Genomic DNA, 20101 nt, shown 5'->3' on the forward strand with positions numbered 1-20101 from the left:
ATAGTATGATGGAAGGGTCGTCTAAGAGTTCGTGGTCAGAAAGGAAGCATCGTCGTGAAACGTCTATCATTCTGCGTCGTTTGTCTCCTGTGGTGATCGCATTGTCAATCTCTTGGAAATCCTCTAATAAAGGATCGTATCCTAATATCAGGTGCGCTGCTCTCACTTGTAGATCTTCGCTAACAAAGACTTCGAAGCGAAGAATGCGGTTGAGGTCTGCGACGTTGCAAAGGCTCAGACGCAGACATACGTGTTGTTTATCTGCGAAAAACATCCGAGGAGACAAGCACGATTAGATTAGCGATAAATATCAAAAGAAAGTGCAATAATGCGCAATATAATAAAAAATGGTAAAGATAATGGGATTAAGTAATGGGTTAGGGAATCTAACTCCTATGGAGTCACACCTGGGTCTCCCCATTCGACGAGGCAGTGAGGGTTGTTAGACCAATTTCCCGAGGTGATGAGATAGTCGTCTTTCATACCTTTGTTGGACTTGGGAAGACAGGATATAAGTCTAACAATGCTAGACCTAGATTTAAGGTAGTATCCTACACTTTTAAGTTAATGGCACTCGTACATGTAAACAACGTCGTGCCATCTGAGGTTCGGACCCATCTGCTCGTTTAAAGCATCGACACAACCTAAGACCCTAAATACATTTGGCGTGCACTGATCTGGGCATAACCTATGGTTGCGTAGGTATTCACTGGTTACGTTTTTCATTGGGAGGGTCATCCCACCTTCTAGGAAGGCGATGATGGGGATGATAACCTCTCCCTCTCTCCTAGCATTACATATGGCTTCTACTAGGCAGTATCTTAAGCCTACGTCTTGAGGAATTCGATATTTGACCCGAAAACCCTCCACACCGGCATCGATATCTACTAAACACTTAAATCTACCCATTTGGTGAGAGTGAGAACAAAAATTTAAAGAAGGAAAGGGGTTTAGATGGTGGCCGAGGACTGAAGCCGAGAAGAAATGAGTAAAGAAAATTGAAAACTAACGGGAAATAATTAGGCGATTCTTCACGAGCTTCTTGAGAGGAGAGATAATGATTAATTCTTAGATGTGATTGATTTCTGAAAGAATGGATGGAGATACAGATTCCTAGGCGTTTTGACGTGTGGGAGGCGGCCTCCAATCAAAATTATCCCACCCAATTTTTTAAGACAAACCTAGGCTGGTGGATGCGTATCTCACCATTGAACGTGGAGGACAAGACGTAACTTGATGTCATAAATGCAAGTGTTTTGGGTTTCGAAGCGTTAGAGGCAGTTTTGAAGAAATGAAAGGACCCCTACACATGTGGCGGTTTGCAAAGTGTGTGGAAGGTGCACTGCTGGTTCAAAACTCCATTTCTCTCCTCAGATGGGAGGGAAAATTGAAGTTTTGAGGGGCTATTGTGGGGGGTAAAAATGCTTAAAGGCACGTTTAGGCCTTGGGCCTGGTTAGTTGGTATAAGTCTATTCAATCAGAGTCTTCTGGGCCCACAGGTTAGTCCGCACTATAATGGTCCGAAGAGTAGTCCGAGGTGGAGTATCTCCTCGAACAAGCCCAGTAAAGGCCATGGGACTTGCTAAAGGGCTTAGAAACTGAATTCTAGATGGTCTGTTGGGTAAATGCGTGATCCAAGCACCCGTTAGAAGCAGGAACGTGGGAGAAATATCTAAGGAAAAAGCTACTACCACCGCATTAAAGGTCTTGCATCTACCTCTCTGGCCGCATTAATGAGGAAATGACCTCTGAACAGTAGTATTCAGCTTTTCAGCTATTATTTGAAGACTTTAAAAAGGTGGTGGATTGGATAAGTATCTAGGAAGAAGATCTGTGTTACACGTGGATGAAACAGGGAAGAAGAAAAAGGATATAAGAAGACGAGAGAGGAAAGAAGTGGGGGATCTTGATCTTTTTGGAAACTAAAAAATTGTAATCTTTTGCTTAGAGAAAGAAAGACTATACAAATTGTCCTCGGCTTATGTCTTTGGAGGGTTTTTTGTCACATGCATCTATTACTTGCATAGACTGCGGCATTCTAGCTTGTTTATCAACTTTTCAATATCCTTAACCTAGGTTTTAAACTCATACTCTATAAATTTCATTGTATAAAACTCGTTGGGCCTGAGCCCATCACTTGTTTTGGGTTCGGGTACAAATCGTGCACTTACAATATCAATTCATAAATTATCAAAAATACTCTTAATCTAATTAAACATAGTAGTCCTTATTCTTTAAAATTAAAAATTGAGGTTAAAATTGTAATTCAAAAAAAAAACTTGAATACAATTTTTGGCAGCCAGCTACTGTTCTCACAAACAATAACTTCAGGCCGCTTCTTTGTATAAAATTAAAATATGTGTGCTATAGGCTACAAAAAAATTGTATACAAGTTTACTTCAATGCTTTTTTAAATTACTTTTTATCATGTACTATGGATTTTTTTTTTTTTGGGAGAATCTGTTATGAATGCTTTTTTTTTTTTTTAGAAACAATCTGTTATGATTGCTAAATCCACTGATCACTGCAAATTTACAAATTGTCTTAAAATTTGGCCTTTTTATTAAAAAATTAATAATTATTGAATTTTGATTGTAATTGAGAACATATGCCATAAGTAAGAAGTTCAAAGTAATGTTACTTACCTAATCTCTCAATTCTCTAAATAACTCATAATCTTTTCCTAACATTACTTTAAACAAATACTAGCCTCATCACAAGCGTAAAACACGTGCTTCAAGCTTGCAATGAGGTTTTTTTTTTTTTTATTGTCATAAATTTTCACTCATTTTAATTTTGTGATTTACACATTTTTCAAAAAAAAATTCACATTTAGATCCACTAATATGACCAGAAATGTCATAAGGCTAGTTACAAAAATAAATAAATTAATAAAATAATGTCATAAGGCTAGTTACAAACAAAAAAAAAAAAATCAACATATGATTTCAATGTTAAGACACTTTTTGAAAGTTAATATTGAATACGACAGCCCGTATGGTAAAGTGGTAAATAATATCATTCATTGTCGACAAGAGAAAGACACCGGCGACTGTGGTCTTGCCGACACCGAACCGACACCGGAGACGACATCATCACCGACTCACACACTCACTCCTCTTCATCTCGCTGTCGACTGTGAGTCACTTCTCTCTCTCTGTCTGTCGTAGAGAAACAAGCCCTAATCTTGACTCTCAATTATTTTTAAAATTTCTGTTTGGTTTTTTGATAAAGGAATAGAAGGGTTTATTTATTTAAAATAGTCAGTGTTTTGAGGGTTTGCAATTGCTTGGTTTGATTTAAATGTATATATTTTTTACGGGTTTGTTTGGAATTGGGATGATGATAAAAATGTTTAATCCTGAATTAAATTATTTTATACATTGGGATGATGATTTTAGTGGAATTTTGTTTATATACGTTTGTTGCTGCTGTATGAATTTTGTTAATGCCGAATGAATTTAGATCATCAAACAAAGTTGAGAGTAATCATGTAGATGATGAGTTTGGAATAAACGTGTGTTTTTTTTTTTTTTTTGAAGCAGGTACAAGCTTTAACTCGTTTAATGTTTCAAAATATTATTTATTTTGAAAAAAAATAAAAATTTAATTGACACAATTTTTTGTAACTTTTTTAAGAAAAAAAGTTCAGTGTTGGTTTTGAAATAGACCTTCTTTAGCCATAATGGTTTCTGGGTTTCAACATTCTTCTGGTAATTGATTCTAACTTCCCTTGAGGATATTTAGATGCCCAACATGCCTAAAGTTGGATTGACTAGATTATTTAATTATGGATGTGGTTTCTAAGTGTAAAGGTTAGTAATTCATAGTTGTATAGATTAGTTGATCCAAGTTAAGGGAATGAAAAAAAAGGTAGAGGAAGACCAAAAGATCACATTAGTAGAAGCAATAAAAAAAGGACACATGTCAATTAAGGGAGTAACAAAAAGTTTGACTCTAGATAGAGTAAATTGGCAGAAAAGAATATATATGGATGAACCTAACAAATTTGTTGACGATCCATAGCTAACTCAAAAATTTTGGGATTAAGACTTTGTTTGTTATTGTGCCAACTAAATGGCAATAAAAATTATCCTTTTTGTTGTTTCCTTGCTAGTTCATAAGTGAAAGGGATGCCCATATCTTCTTTTTTATTTATAGGATTTTAGAAAAATGCTGGATTTTCCTCAAATTTTACTTGAGGAATGGACAGTTTTTCATCCCAAAAATTCCATCAATATTATTTTCTTTTCATTTTTTCAATAGTTTCTCTCCTTGAAATTTCTATTAAAACTTTCGTTACCTATTAAAAAAAAGAAGAAAAATGAATGGGGTGGTGTCAAGCTACTGTAATGTACATGGTGTAGATGCTTGGTTTGAGTTTTAAGGCTTATGGGATACACAATTTGACTCTATTTTTCAGATTTTTGTAACATTACATTCCTAGAAACAAGGCCATAAGATGGCTCGCAATGAGGAGAAAGCGCAGTCAATGCTAAACAGATTCATTGCGCTCAAAGCTGAAGAGAAAAAGAAACCAAAAGAGCGTCGTCCCTTCCTTGCCTCTGAATGTCGTGACCTTGCCGAGGCCGATAGGTGGCGCCAGCAAATCATGCGCGAGATTGGCCGCAAAGTTGCTGAAATCCAAAATGAAGGGCTTGGAGAGCACCGCCTCCGTGACCTCAATGACGAGATCAATAAACTCATCCGGGAAAAATCCCATTGGGAACGACGCATTGTTGAGCTTGGTGGGCCTAATTATGCCAAACATGCCCCTAAAATGATGGACCTAGAAGGAAACATAGTGGATGTTCCTAACCCTAGTGGGCGTGGGCCAGGATACCGATACTTTGGTGCTGCAAAGAAGTTGCCAGGAGTGAGAGAGCTGTTTGAGAAGCCTCCGGAATTACGAAAAAGGAGGACTCGATATGATATATATAAGAGGATTGATGCGAGTTATTATGGGTATAGGGATGACGAGGATGGGGTTCTGGAGAGGGTGGAGGGGCCCAGTGAGGAGAAGATGAGGGCCGAGGCACTGGAGGAGTGGAGGAGAGTGGAGGAGGTGAGGAGGGAGGCAAAGAAGGCAGTAAAGAGTGGGGAGGTGGTGAGTGTGGTGAAGGAGGTGTTGTTTGAGGGGATGGAGGAGGAAGTGGAGGAGGAGGAGAAGAGGAAAAGGGAGAAGCTGGAGAAGGAGGAGATGGAAAGGGAGGGGAGGAGGGAGTTTGTGGTTCATGTGCCATTGCCGGATGACAAGGAAATAGAGAGGATGGTGTTGGAGAAAAAGAAGATTGAGCTGTTGAGTAAGTATGTGAGTGATGGTTTGTTGGAGGAGCAGACTGAGGCTAAGGCGATGCTTAATATTCAGCGGTAGATGTGGTGTGACTTGGAATTTGTTGCTCCTAGAATTAGATTGTTGTTGTTTCTAGAATTAGATTGGATGAAAGAGTTTATGTGTTCTGGCTGTTAAGCAAATAGATGGAATTAGATGCTATATCTTCTTTTCTTTTTTTAAGATGATATTATTCATCATTGTTCAACAGTTACATTGTTATTGGCTTTTGACGTTGATCATGTTAATGATGTAACTCGACAACTGTACATTTAAGGGTTTTCAAATGGGAATTGTTATTTTAATCTTTATTTTTTTTGCTCTAGGATTTTTAGTCAATTTCTATTGATACTTGGCACGTGAGATCCTATCAAACCTAATATGGATATGATAGTGGAATGATCCCTTCTTAACACCACTGTAGCTTAAATTATACTGCTTGCTGCTTTTAAATTTTTTTTTTAAAGCAGTATATACACTATACCTTTTTTTATAGTAAATATTTGAATAAACATATTTTACAGTTTTATGAGATTATTGTGCTTATATCCTTGTTTTCTAACAATGGCTTTTTATGCCAATTTTGAGTTGATCCGATTTCTACAGAGTGGTGTAATTAAAATTATGCCTTGTGTTCTATTAGGAAATTTGATTTTCTAGATTAAAACAATGCATGCATGAGCATGATGATACTCTGTCAGAAATTACCTGGTTTCATAGCTCATAGCTGGTTCTTTTGGTGGTTGTAGAGGCTGAGGCAGTGGTGTGATAAGAGTTCAAGTGTTGTGACATGAGTTCTAGAGGAGGTGATTGCAGCTGTAATGGAAGTGTTAGCTGCTGTTTGTGATTTTGGGGTAAGAAGTAGCATTAGGATCAAAGCGTTTCTTTTTCTTCCCACTTGAAATAATTCTAGTGGAGTAAAAGAAATGAGAAGCAAAATTGACTTACCAAGTGGAGCTGTTACCTAGAATTTTTATCAGAAACCAAGATTGAGAGTTAAACTCTGTTGCTAGCTTTCATGTTGTTTTGTATTGTGCATGAATATGAGAAATGAAATTAGCAATGTTGTTTTGTATTGTGCATGAATATGAGAAATGAAATTAGCAATGATAGTATTAAATAACTGTGCACTGTGCAAGTTTAATGTTTATCCTTTGTGGAATTGACTGAAAGAAGAGTCTGAAATTTCAAATAGAGGAGTTATTGAGAAGAATTATTCTTGCTTTTGATCTTCTATTGTCGTAGATATCACATGGCTGCATGGTTTGTGGTTGTTAAAATTGCGATCTATTGTAGGATTATCTTGTCCTACAACCCTTGAATTGTGGATCTAGGGTTCCACCTACCACGGTCAAAGTAGTATGGTTATTTTTGTTTGTTGCTTTATGATTCAATGGACCGTTTTTACGTCAATTCTTGATGAGCCAGATAATTGTCATGAGTGGCTTAAGATATCTGCAGAAGCTTGCACTTTTCAGCTATAATGCCTTTGTTCTGTTTCTTTTGAAAATGTTTGAATCTTAGTACTTTTGTTGCTAAAACTACTTCCTTTTAATGTACACACTAACACTTTCAGCTTTGCTAAAATGACCTTATTCATTGCTTATATACATACAGAGGAGATTGCATTAGATTGCCAACTAGTTATACCTTTTATCCTTCATGCTAAACAACAATTGGAAGTGACAGTAGCAGTAGTGGAGATGAGGATCACCTTGGACGTGGTAGAGATTCTGTTTATGGTGTGAGGTAATTACTTAACATATTTAGAGGTGATGATAGTTTGTAATGTAGAATTGGTGGTTGGTAGCGTTGCAGTTTATACGGTACTGCTATGAGGAAATTAAGAATTTTTTGCTTTTACTCTAAATAGTTCAAAGACCAATTAGCTCTAACTCAATGACACCTTTGCTTGGACAACAAGGCGGAGGGTGAGTAGATTCAAAACCATTGGATGTGTGTAGCTTACCAATAGAAAAAGAAAAAAGAAAAAAATCAGTGGGATAAAGGGATGTGAAATAACACTAAATTACTATTTGTAGTCTGAGCAAATTTTTTTTTTTTTTTTTTTGCTGCATGTTATTGTTGAATAAGATTTGTATAGGTACTTGGAATATAGTGTCTTTAACAAGGAAATTAATGGAAATAATAGCTACAACATAATGTATGATTTTAGATAGAATAGAATAGAGGAAAAAGATACATTTGGCCAACCCTAATTAATCTATTGAGGATCCATAGTTGACCCCAAAAAATTTGGGATTAAGGCTTTTTTTTTTGTTGTATGAACATCTTATCTGAAACCAAGGTTGATAGTCAACATTTTTATTTTTTTATTTTATTTTATCTGCTGTGATTTTAACCTGCATTCTGCATGATTATGATCATTCTAATTAACAGTGCAACATTAGTTACTACTTACTACTAGTTTAGGATTGGCTTAGATTCAATTCAGTATATGGCATTGAGTGCTAAAAGAATCATTTTCACTGTTGCTTGAAAGTTCAAATAGTGTCAGCTATTGGGAAGTGGCAACTTTTTTCATGTTTTGAAAGCTTACCAATTTTTACTAGAAGGCTCTTTGTTTATGCAACCTAAAACCCTGTTTCAGTTTTACTATATATATATATACACACACACACACACAAAAACAAAAGGGTTTATGTTTTGCTTTTGTTACCTGAAAGAAGGTTGCCTGAAATTTAGCCGTCAGTGTCCAAACATTTTTTTCCTTCATGAACAAACATTTTTTTCCAAACATATCTAACTAATAAATAGGCTGTTGCACTTATCACTAGCAATCTATCAACTAACTTTCTACAAGCAAAAGGAACTACTTATCATACAACATAAGCACTAGTAAACAACTAGCTTTACCAGTTGGGGAGAGGGGGCGTTTGATTATATGTAAGAAGATGGGTATTTAATTATGAAATTTAGAAGGACGTGAGTTAAAAGAGAGGAACTTTGGGAGAGATAATAGTGACGGAGTTTTGGGCACCAAAGGTGAGCAAATCATAAGTACCCATGAAAAGTTGTTCGCAATTTTGTTGCACCCTGCTCCTATAAACACTCTTTTCACCTCCACCCTACCATTTATTGACATGGGTATAATACAATGCGACAGAGAGAGACAACCAAGAGAACAAAGCAAAAGCGAGAGAGTTGACGTTGTATCAGACACTGAGCAGAGGGCCACTAAGCCTGAAAGCTTTAGGGTTGGAGTTAAAACCAAGGATATTGCAAAATTCTTCACGACCCTCTTGAACGGCAGTGAGAAAGCCGCTGAAAGGTTAAAATGTGTTGCTAATTAAGTACAGTAGATACTCCATTTTGCAACTTACATTTGACCTCACCTCATCACAATTGTCATTTCATATCAGGGGTAAAACTGTAATTTGACTATTTGATTTTTAATCGCATTGCATGAAGTAAATGAATCTTCTAGTCACAAATGTGGTGCCCCGCTAATTAGCATTTTATTAGATCATATTACCGCTACCCATGACAAGAACAGAATTCGCAAAGATTAAAATGATTTAATAAAATATATACAGAAGACTATGTATGTATTTTATGTGAACCGTGCTTGTATGATTGTATGTAGTATATAAGTAAGCAAGTGGTAACTATTGGATGTTCTATGTATATAATGGAAGGTATGAGCTTGTTCATAGAAATGTAATGGACCTGCTTCGACATTGACCTATTGCTAATGTAAACTCTACAAGTGTGGTTAGAGGAATGCCCAGATTTCCTGGCACCTTGTTCACAGAGATACATAGTGATTTGTTTTAAAGTTTTTTTGAGTTGCGATGAAAATTGTTGTTTAAAAGAAGAAAAATGTGAGATCTCTGCATGTTCTCGCTCAAACCTCACTGATCTCTAGTCCTGTGTTGTCACTAAACTAGAGAAGCAATTGGAGTTCACAGTTTACACGAATATGAAGAGAGACAAACTTTGGACACAGAGAAAAGAGGTAAGAGTTTTAGATGCATGGAGGAGACCCAAGGAGAGAGAAAAATTAGGAGAGACAAGATGTGAATTTTGAGGCATCTCTTTACTGGAATCAACAGTTTAAAAGAGGTATAGAGTTACACAAGAAATATATATTCCAATTTAGATAATTTCCGCTTTCACAGGTCAAGTCATCAGCAAGTGACTCAATATTTCCTCGTTTCCGGGTTACAGGGGGTCGGATCCGATTAAGTGGTACGTACGAAGAAGGAAAGAGGAAAAAACCTGAGTATATCAAACAAAATCTTTCACTAAGTTTAATGGAAGTTGAGAAGAAGACATGGTGGCCTTGAAATATATTTACAAGATGGCAGTTAGTATTGTACGGAATGTTCATTAAAAATTCAAAGACAAAATCCACATAAGAGATGGAACGTACTAAAAATTATTACACACTCCAGCCACCTTTACCTCCTCTCCTCTCCTCTCCCTTCCTTCAACAATGAAGACCATAAGTAAAATTGGAAGCAATGGGGCACAAGACTAATCTGGGATCAGATATAACATCTTGAATTTCAAAGTTCATTTGATAGATGGCATAGCAGTGGCAAGCAAACATCACAAGCTGTGCCCGTTACTCAGGTCAACAGCATAATACCACAAGTGAGAAACTATGGAGCCCAAATAGAACCTCATAAACATTGAAGACACCCATTGTATAGAAAGTGGGAAGACAAGAATGCGACGAATAAATTCACCAATAGTATAGTATATTGAGACAATAAAAGAAACATACTATAGCCAAATCATGAGAAACCAATATTCATTCATAATTTATCAAAACATAGTGCACCGTCTCAAACAAACAAAAAAATGCATTACGACAAAATCCTCAAAACAAAATGTAAGCAGCTGCCTAATCTATATAACCTCAGTACTTAACCACAGCAGGAATGTCAGATTGAGGACCAATTTTCTCCTCTGCAGCCATCTCAAACAAACAACAAAACTCATTACGACAAAATCCTCGAACAAAATTGTAAGCAACTGCCTAATCTAGGTAACCTCAGTACTTAACCATAGCAAGGATGTCAGATTGAGGACCAAGTTTCTCCTCTGCAGCCTTCTCAGCCTTCACTCTAAGTTTGGTCAGCTGCTTCTTCCTCTCATATGTTACCTGAGCTCTCTCTTTTCTCTTCTCCTCCAGCTCCTGTGGCAAGAGAATGGTTAGAAATCTTTGAATACATGTTCTGCTCACAAAGTGTGACTTTTACTTTTAGATTTGGTTAATGTTAACAATAAAAAGCCAGCATAAGCATGTTGATAAACTAACTCATGGACAAGGACTTTTGATATCTTATAGCCTGTTAATCCAAAATCTAACTTGCTATCAAGTGTATAGTGAAACAACTATCTTGACCACAGCCCAAATGACACACTATCTTCCAGGTTCATTTTCAGCGAATATTCAACCCTTATTTCATAGGAGAGTGTATGATGACATTCATCCAAGCCTAATTATAAATACCATAGGAGAGGAGACTGTATCGTATCATATATCGTAAGATACACAAAAACCTAATAAAATTATTAATAATACACACATTCAGATTGATTAAACTCAAAAGAGATAACACATGATATATGAGCCAAAATACTAATTCCATTTCATCATCTTGGCTAATCACCTCCATCTAAGTCAACGTTATCATTATATTCATCATCTTGCAAAAATTATTTCCTCATCAACACTGTGTTCATCGTCATCAACATTGACAATCATTTAATGCATTATTCATGGAATAGAAAAGAAATTTGCAAATATGAAAGTGAAGTTTCCAAAATATAAAAAAGTGAGAATATTATATTTAATTACCCTGATAGTGTTGTAGTGGTTCCATCCAACCTCGGAAGAAAGGCGACCCAACAAGCAGTACTTGTGTCCCTTCTGAAGCCTCAGCACCCTAACAACAAAAACAACAACAACAACAACAACGTTAAAAATCAAATTCAAAATAAGAGGAGAGCGAAGAGTGAATTTTGACAGACAGACAGACTGACTTTAAAGCGTCTGGAATAACCATCTTCTTGGTCTTGTCATAAGGAGGAGGAATGCCCTCGTAAGCCTTAAGGCGAGCGAGAGCAGCGGCACCGCGCTTGGTCTTATGAGGGATCATGCCGCGGACTGTGCGCCACAGTATCTTCGCCGGTGCCCGGAAGTGGATGGGACCGTGAGATGGCTTTGTGTTCATGCGCTTTCGGAGGAATCTCATATACTTCATCTTCTGCCGCACCAGTCCTCCTGACATACATATCTCTTCACATCTAACCACTACCACTTTCTGACCGTTTAACACCTCTTTTGCTACGATCGATGCGAGTCGACCCAGCATGTGGTTCCTTCCGTCCACAACCACTCTCTTTGAGCATATACCCGACCCTGACACCATTTTGCTCTCTCTCTCTCTCTCTCTCTCAACGATTCCAATCCAGCAGCGGCCTCTCTTTGTATCAATCTAGAGCTGCTGCTGCTGCTAGGGTTTTTATATATTGCTTCCTCTGCTTCTCTATACACACCCATTTTGGTTTCTCTGGGCCTCATCTTCTTTTTCTTTCTTTCTTTCTTTCTGGCCCAATCAACTTTTTGGACTTCTTCCTTTTTTTCTTTTCTTTTTTTATTATGTTCAAAATATACTCAACCACTCTAAAGTATGCCTTAAATTATATTCTGCATCTTAAACTATTTAAATGCACGGTTTTCACTCTAAGTTATGACTTTTGTTACACTTTGTATTTTGACCGTTAGTTTTACTGTTAAGTTAGATAGAAATATAAAGCATGTAACTTGCATGTGTGTATTACTTAACTGACACAAACTTAAAAGACCAAAAACCCTTCTTTCAAATCAGTTAAAAAAAATGCATCCAGCTCTATTGTTCTTATTAGCTCCTCCCTCCAAATTAAAATTATTGCAACCCTAAATTCCTAAATCAAAATCATCTTCAACACAACCATCGTTCCACCACCACCAAACTACTGCTCAAAAGAAACCCTAAATCCCTTAAGAAACTGTCAATTTGAAGTTGAAACTTGAAAGTATGATGAATATCAAAAGCTAAGGTATTGCCTGTTCTACAAGGTAGTTTCCATGAAGCATGGTATATATTTAATATGGAACAAAAGACAAAGCACTAAACTTTTGGACGGTAAAATTTTACTATTTGGTCAAAGTGTGGGTTAGTGCTCTTTGAACAAACCTATATAATTCTGCAACACCTATGCTATATTGTAGACATTTCAACTTCAATCAAGAGATGGCCAATAAAGAAGCCAAATTTCAAATAGTAGTGGTGGCAAAGATAATTTTGATTTGGCAATTTAGGGTTACAAGGATTTTAAGGAGGGGCTGATACGCACACAAGAGAGAGCTTAAAAAAAAAAGATTTGTTTTTAATTGATTCGGAAAATAAGGCTTTTGGTTTTTTAAATTTGTACCACTTAAGCAATATACACATGCAAGCCACATGCTTCATATTTCCATTCAACATAACAATAAAACTAATGTCATAGTGCAAAGTGTAATATGAGTCATAGTTTAGGTGCAAATCGTGCATTAAAATAATTTAGGGAGCAAATTATAATATAGGGCATAATTTAGGGTGGTAAATGTAATTTTCCCGATTATGTTTCTAAAATTTTAATTTTTTGATTCACTTTACTAACATTAAATTTCGTTTAGAAAATAGTCCGTCGGTCCATAGCCATGAAGTGGTATTTTTTTCTTTTTTTATTATTTTAAATACAATAGAGTTTTAACCTATGACAATGATTGTATTTTATCATCACACTATGTTGCAGTGGTGAAGTAGTAGTGGTGGCAAAGATGATTTTGATTTGGCAATTTAGGGTTACAAGGATTTTAAGGAGGGGCTGATACGCACACGAGAGAGAGCTTAAAAAAAAGTTTTGTTTTTAATTGATTCGGAAAATAAGGCTTTTGGTTTTTTTAATTTGTACCACTTAAGCAATATACACATACAAGTCACATGCTTCATATTTCCATTCAACATAACAATAAAACTAATGTCATAGTGCAAAGTGTAATATGGGTCATAGTTTAGGTACAAACCGTGCATTCAACTAATTTAGGGAGCAAATTATAATATAGGGCATAATTTAGGGTGGTAAAATGTAATTTTCCTGATAATGTTTCAAAATTTTTAATTTTTTTATTCACTTTACTAACATTAAATTTCGTTTAGAAAATAGTCCTTCGGTCCATAGCCATGAAGTGGTATTTTTTTTCTTTTTTTTATTATTTTAAATACAATAGAGTTTTAACCTATGACAATGATTGTATTTTATCATCACACCCAAACATCAATTCGTCTTTTTGGTGTAAGCAAGGTTAGAACCCCAAATCTCTTGTTCATCGATAAGAAACTTTACTAATTAAACTAACTAGAATCCGCATTCATGAAGTGGTCATTAAGTGTCACCTCATCTCCCAAAACTATGTCATTTTGTCCATATCAATAAAAAAACAAAACAAAAACCTTATTTAAAAAAATTTACCTCCCTAAATCTCATGTTTAGTGATCATGCCCTCCTCGTTCAAATATAAAAAAAATGGTCCAACATCATCACTATGATGAGCATATCAACCTTCCTCATCTTTCTTATGCAAAATTATGTAAACTTTTGACAAGGAACAATTTTTCATCAAGCTGAAAGAGGCCCAAGACTCTCATCCATTTGCACCAAGACTCTCTCACTTGTCCACACCTCACCTCACCTCACATGGTGGTCTATCCCACACGTACGATGATTCAGCCGACGATAGGACACCCATTAGTAATGGTTCGAGTGACTCTCCCCACATTTGCTCAAAAATGGAAACTCTTATGCACCACGCTTGGAGATCCTTCCACTAGCCTTCATCTTCTAAAAATGGGAATGAATCCTGAGAATCTCACCGTCGTTAACTCCATAACTCTAATTACACCTCCTATAAGAAAAGTGGCAAAAATCATGAAAATGTGGTCAACTCTAAACCTCTATATAAACGCCAAATCTCCTTTGTTCCAAGGTACAAGTGAAAAACACAAACTCTTACACTTTCATAGTCCATTGGGATTCTTGTGAAGTTCTGACTTAAGCATTAGAAGATTTTTGTCCAGCAACACATCGATGAACTCTATGAGTGTTTCTTTCCCTGCAGATCCTCCAAAACTCTTCATTTCTATTACTTAATAATAATAAGGGACAATTGTGCTAGTTGTCACTAGCACAATTTTGATAAGCTTAGATGTTGTTTGGTTAGAGGAAAAAAGTGCGGTTTTCTATATTCTTTTTGGTTTTTTGTGGCATCCACTACAAAAAATTGGTATGGTTTGCAAAAATTTGTACTCAGTTTTCATTTTCAATATCCAAAAAAAGTGGATTTAAATATAAAAAACGAAAACACTTTTTTACCCTTTTATTTTTTATGAAAATGGATACAATAGCATTTTCATAATAAAGCCAACTATATGGGTCCCACTAGTAGTGACATGTCCCCTCAATTACACACTCTCTTTCTACATTTTTCATGCTCCTTATTTTTAAGTCTCTCTCTCTCTCTCTCTCTCTCTCTCTCTCTCTCTCTCTCTCTCTCTCTCGTGTCTTCAACATTCCTACCATCAAAAATTCTACTATTTTTTTATTTGTACTTTCCTTTTTTATTTTTAACAATAAGTTGTTAGGAACCATTTTCTTGTGGAACAATTTGTGAGTTCCCTAAATAATTTGATGCCGGAGAAGGAGAAGGTGGGGAATGGGGAAGACGATTGGAGTATCGGGTTGGTGTCGTTGAGTGCTGAGTTAATAATTTTTTTAGGCCATCGAGCATAGTTATCAAAACGTGAATCGTATCATAAATCGATTTTTGATTTTTCCGTATCGTGTATCGTAAGATACACAAACATTTAATAAAATTTATAAAAAATTATAGATATACATATATAAATGGTATATTCATTATAAATTTTAAATATAGTCAATTAATGACTAATTTATTCATCATTTCTGTAATAATATTTAAGAAGCTAACTAAATAAATCAAACTAGCATGTGTTTATAACATACATATTCAAATTGCATAAATTCAAAAGTGATAATCATAATATATTACAAATGACCCAAAAATAATAATTTGTTTTCATCATATTGCCTAATAAACCCCATCTAAGTCAATGCCATCATCATGTTTATCATTTTGCAAACTTATTTCTTTATTAAAATTTACTTCATTGTCATTAACATTTACTATCTCTTCTTGTTCTTTTTATTTTAATAATTAAAAAAAAAATCTTCTTGGCATTCTAGTTTCTTGGACTTATAACAATAATGACAAAAATAAAAAATAATCATGTAAGGACCTGATTGGTGGCCTAGGCCTAGGAAAAAGGATCTAGGCCTAAAGAGCCCAATACAATAAATTTATAGAGAGTGGGCTAAAAAACTAGGCTCTGATAAATCAGAAAATAATTATAGTGAGCCTAGATTAAAAGAAAACAAGAATAAAAAGGTTTTGCTCAGAGTAAATCGTCATCGGCACAGTTCGAGGAGACTAGATCTTGTATATTTGTCATTTCAATTTGGTTATATGTCCAGTTCTCGGTGTTACAATGTTTCTCTCCCTCTTTACCAATCCCCCAGTCCTTGAAGGGTTCCTTACATTATATAGCTCCCCTTAGATGATCTTGGTCCACCATTTGTTGACCACCCAGGCCACAACTTAAATGCATGTCCCATCAGGCACCTTCTCAATCCCCTTGTGAGTTATGACAGGCAAGGTAGCACTACTCAAGGGTCTTCTCCACATAAATGCAGCCAAAAGGTTTGGTGGGATGTATTAAATGTGGTGGCAGCCACCAACTTTTTAGTCATGTCAGCACAAACACCTTCCCCAAAGCTCTTTCTATACAGTGCAACCTACTTTGATGACGTACTATTGACGTGACCCTATAGTCCGAGGGCGTGGCCTCCTCGATAGGTTCTCGGCCACGGGTATGACACGTGGTGTAATTACCTTACTAGAATTCCTGTACCCCACAAATTATATTGTCAATTAATACCTTATCCATAGTATAGAAAATAAATTTGCAAATATTAAAGTGAAGTGTAAGTGTGTACTGTGTAGTCCAAATTTTATAAGAGAAAGAGAGAGGAAAAAAACTTATGAATATGTTATTTTATTAGGTCAAATTAAGTAACCTAATAATTTTATGTTAAAAATAAGTCTAACAACTTTTTAGATTCAAATAAAAGTACAAATTTGTACAAAAAATCTTATTTTAAAGCATTTGTCTATGTATCGTATGATACATACGATTTTACAATACAATTCGTACGATACGCACACTATATCGTATGATTCATAAGCACTTATGATACGCCGAAATGATACGAAACTTTTTATACACGATACGATACGTATCGTACGATACGTACAACTATGCCATCGAGTTTTTGGTTCCATGGGCCCCTATGGTGGGTAAATTATCAAGGTTATACTAGTCATTTCACTTTGGAAAAATATATAGTTAAAATTAAAGGGGAATAAAAATGAATGTGACGGATCTATGTGGCTGATGCGACGATAAAAGTATGACAGGCTTATAGTTGACGAAACTAAGAAGCATGGATCCACAGTAAACGGACGGATACAACACAGCAGTCATCCTTCCAGGTTTGACTCCAAGGATCCCTAAATAGAATTTGCGTTTTACGATTAAGTCCAATGTGGCTTTGCTTGATCCCTACGCAAACGTGTATAAGGAGAGTTTTTGCGTCACACGTTTAACCCTAATCAAAGGACTCCTATAAGGAAAAGAACTCTAGAAGGTATGCAAAAGGGAAGAGTATCAATCTTAGAAGGAAAGGACTTCATGGCCAAGGCATGGATGTTAACCCTACACCACTACAAATACCCAAAAACTCTCTCAAAACAAGGTTCACATAATTCACTCAACTCTGGCATTCTAGAGTTGCGAAAAATTCTAACTTGACCTTCAGAGGGTTTTTAGCTAGCACCACATCGGTGCTCTCTGTGAGGTCTTCTCTTTTCGTTTTGTAGGTATTGTTTCGATTTGTGAGAGCGTGTAGCTTATTGGTGATTTTTCGGCATTATCAGTTGGCGCTGTCTTTGGGAAATTATCGAGTAATCGGCTATTGCTTTATCCCGAAAGACAAAAAGTAACATGGTACTCACTCGTTCAATGGCAACAACCAACAATCAAGGCGATAAACCGCACACTATGTCCTTGTAGAGGCAAGTCCAAACACTCGCAGCAGCGGTCGAACGCCTAACAAAGTAGAATCATGATTTAGAGGGGCAATTGTGGCAAAAGAATGCACACCTTGGCACACAGGAGGAAGACCAGGAAGGGACAAGCGCCGAGAGGAGGAATCAGGAAGGACTTAAGGGTAGCCACTCTTCAAGCAAACCGAAGAGGCAGGACACCAATCGGCCATCTTTCTCGGACATTCTCCCTCCACACATAGTCGCTGAAATGCAGATGATGAGGGAACGAATAGATGTGATGATGAATGCCCTCAAAGGTCGAGTATCTAGCGACCTCGATGACTTGGTCCAGTGAACCGATTCGCCTTTCACAATACCTGTTAGTTCATGCCTCCTTCCCCCAAAGTTCTACATGCCTCAGGTGGAAAGTTATGACGGGTCCAAGGACCCCTTAAACCATCTAGAATCTTTCAAGACCATAATGCACCTTCAAGGTGTGCCGGATGAGATCATGTGCAGGGCCTTCCCCACTACGCTAAAAGGACCTGTGAGGATATGGTATAGTAGACTGACGCCCAACTTCATTAGCACTTTCAAGGAGTTAGGCGCCCAATTCGTGTCACACTTTATCGGGGGTCACTGATACAAGAAGTCCACCGCGTGTCTGATGAGCATTAAGCAAAGGGAGGACGAGACGCTGAGATCGTACATCACTCGCTTTAACAAAGAAACCCTCTCAATCAATGAAGCGGATGACAAGATACTCGTAGCAGTGTTTACAAACGGGCTACAGAAGGGTAAGTTCCTGTTCTCCCTATATAAGAATGACCTGAAGACAATGTCGGAAGTACATGAACGCGGAAGATACACTGCTGGCTCGAGAAGAAAAACCTAGAAAAAGGGAAAGGCAGGAAGACGTGCGATCGGATAGGGGACGAGAGATGGCTAGAACTGAAGAGCGACTAGAGGATCGACGATCTAAACCACCCATGGGAAGATTCACGAACTTCACCCCTCTTACCCCAATCGACCAAGTATTGATGCAGATCAAGGATGAAGGAGCCCTGACGTTTCTCGAAAAACTGAAGGGAGATCTTAACAAGAGGCCAAGGGACAAGTACTACTGTTTTCACCGTGATCATGGCCACAATACAGCGAACTACTATGACTTAAAGTAACAAATAGAAGCTCTTATTAGGCAAGGAAGGCTGCAAAGGTTCGTTAGTAAAGAAAGAACTGATCAACCCCAAGAACAAGCCCCTCGACGGGAGAACGAACGTCCCAGACCACTAATAGGAGACATAAGGATGATTGTAGGGGGCACCACATCTGCAGGGTCATCTAAAAAGGCCCGTAAAACGTATTTACGGATGGTTTAAAGCGTCTAGTTGATGGGCTCTTCACAAAAAATGGCACGAATTGATAACCCTAGCATTGGGTTTTTAGAAGAGGATGCACGACTCCTTCACCACCCCCATAACGACGCACTTGTCGTCAGCATACGGGCTAGAGACTACAATATGCATCGAGTTTTGGTTGACAACGGGAGCTCGGCTAATATCCTCTATTACCCCGCGTTCCAGCAAATGGGGATTAGTAGAAAACGATTGGTTCCAACAAATGCACCACTCGTTGGCTTCGGAGGGACAAGGGTCTACCCTCTAGGCGTCATCACGATATCTGTGACGGTAGGAGATTACCCCCAGTGGATCACTAAGGATGTGGTTTTTATTGTGGTCACCTGCTCATCTGCCTACAACGCTATCCTCGGACGACCTACTCTCAATGCGTGGAAGGCTGTAACCTCGACCTACCATTTGATGGTCAAGTTCCCTACCGAATATGGAGTTGGTGAGCTGCGTGGAAATCAGGTAGCCGCGCGAGAATGCTACGTGGCCATGATGGAGATAGACGACCACCTGCCAACAATGAATATCGAGAAGCAGCGAACGGTAGCAGAACCAGTGGAAGAATTAGAAGAAGTACCCCTCGACGACTCTAGACCTGAACGGACCACAAGGATCGGAACTTTAGCCAGCCCGTCGATACAGCAAGCGCTCGCGACGTTCTTAAAAGAAAATAAGGACATGTTTGCCTGGAGTCACGAAGACATGCCAGGAATTGACCTATCAATCATAGTCCACAGGTTGAATGTGTCACCTTCATTCCCCCCCATCCGATAGAAAAAGCGAGTGTTCGCCCCTGAGCGAGACCAAGCCATAGGCGAGGAAGTACAGAAGCTACAAGAAGTAGATTTCATACGTGAAGTACACTATCCAGATTGGTTGGCGAACGCGGTAATAGTCAAGAAAGCAAATGGAAAGTGGAGAATGTGTGTCAACTTCACGGACCTGAATAAGGCCTGCCATAAAGATAGTTACCCACTCTCGCGTATTGATTCTCTGGTAGACTCAACTGCCAGACATGGACTTTTAAGCTTCATGGATGTGTTCTCTGGCTATAACCAAATCAAGTTGGATGAAGCAAATCAAGAGAAGACCTCGTTTGTTACAAGTCAGGGGCTT

General features: G+C 37.4%; 3 protein-coding genes across 3 annotated transcripts; 2 read left to right on the forward strand and 1 right to left on the reverse strand.

Annotated features, from left to right (window-relative positions):
* Positions 1-2948: 2948 nt before the first annotated feature.
* On the forward strand, positions 2949-5641 carry LOC142618884 (uncharacterized). The gene is made up of 2 exons (XM_075791924.1): positions 2949-3138; positions 4424-5641. Exon 2 carries the CDS (start codon positions 4463-4465, stop codon positions 5372-5374), a length of 912 nt encoding a protein of 303 aa, XP_075648039.1. The 5' UTR covers positions 2949-3138; positions 4424-4462; the 3' UTR covers positions 5375-5641.
* A 4444-nt stretch (positions 5642-10085) lies between these two features.
* On the reverse strand, positions 10086-11855 carry LOC142619323 (large ribosomal subunit protein uL13w-like). The gene is made up of 3 exons (XM_075792386.1): positions 11351-11855; positions 11166-11253; positions 10086-10499 (listed from the first exon to the last, which is right to left on the reverse strand). Exons 1-3 carry the CDS (start codon positions 11737-11739, stop codon positions 10356-10358), a joined length of 621 nt encoding a protein of 206 aa, XP_075648501.1. The 5' UTR covers positions 11740-11855; the 3' UTR covers positions 10086-10355.
* A 7130-nt stretch (positions 11856-18985) lies between these two features.
* On the forward strand, positions 18986-19759 carry LOC142620842 (uncharacterized). The gene has a single exon (XM_075794142.1). The coding sequence runs from the start codon at positions 18986-18988 to the stop codon at positions 19757-19759; it is 774 nt and encodes a 257-aa protein (XP_075650257.1).
* Positions 19760-20101: the final 342 nt, after the last annotated feature.

The sequence above is a fragment of the Castanea sativa genome, chromosome 12 (assembly GCF_040712315.1).
Source record: "Castanea sativa cultivar Marrone di Chiusa Pesio chromosome 12, ASM4071231v1".
NCBI lineage: Eukaryota > Viridiplantae > Streptophyta > Magnoliopsida > Fagales > Fagaceae > Castanea > Castanea sativa.

Coding starts and splice junctions, on each gene's coding strand:
- LOC142619323 (XM_075792386.1), bottom strand. CDS start 11,739: ATGGTGTCAGGGTCGGGTATATGCTCAAAGAGAGTGGTTGTGGACGGA. Junction 11,254..11,350: donor GTTATTCCAGACGCTTTAAA/GTCAGTCTGTCT, acceptor TTTTGTTGTTAG/GGTGCTGAGGCTTCAGAAGG. Junction 10,500..11,165: donor ACCACTACAACACTATCAGG/GTAATTAAATAT, acceptor CTCTTGCCACAG/GAGCTGGAGGAGAAGAGAAA.
- LOC142620842 (XM_075794142.1), top strand. CDS start 18,986: ATGGCACGAATTGATAACCCTAGCATTGGGTTTTTAGAAGAGGATGCA.
- LOC142618884 (XM_075791924.1), top strand. CDS start 4,463: ATGGCTCGCAATGAGGAGAAAGCGCAGTCAATGCTAAACAGATTCATT.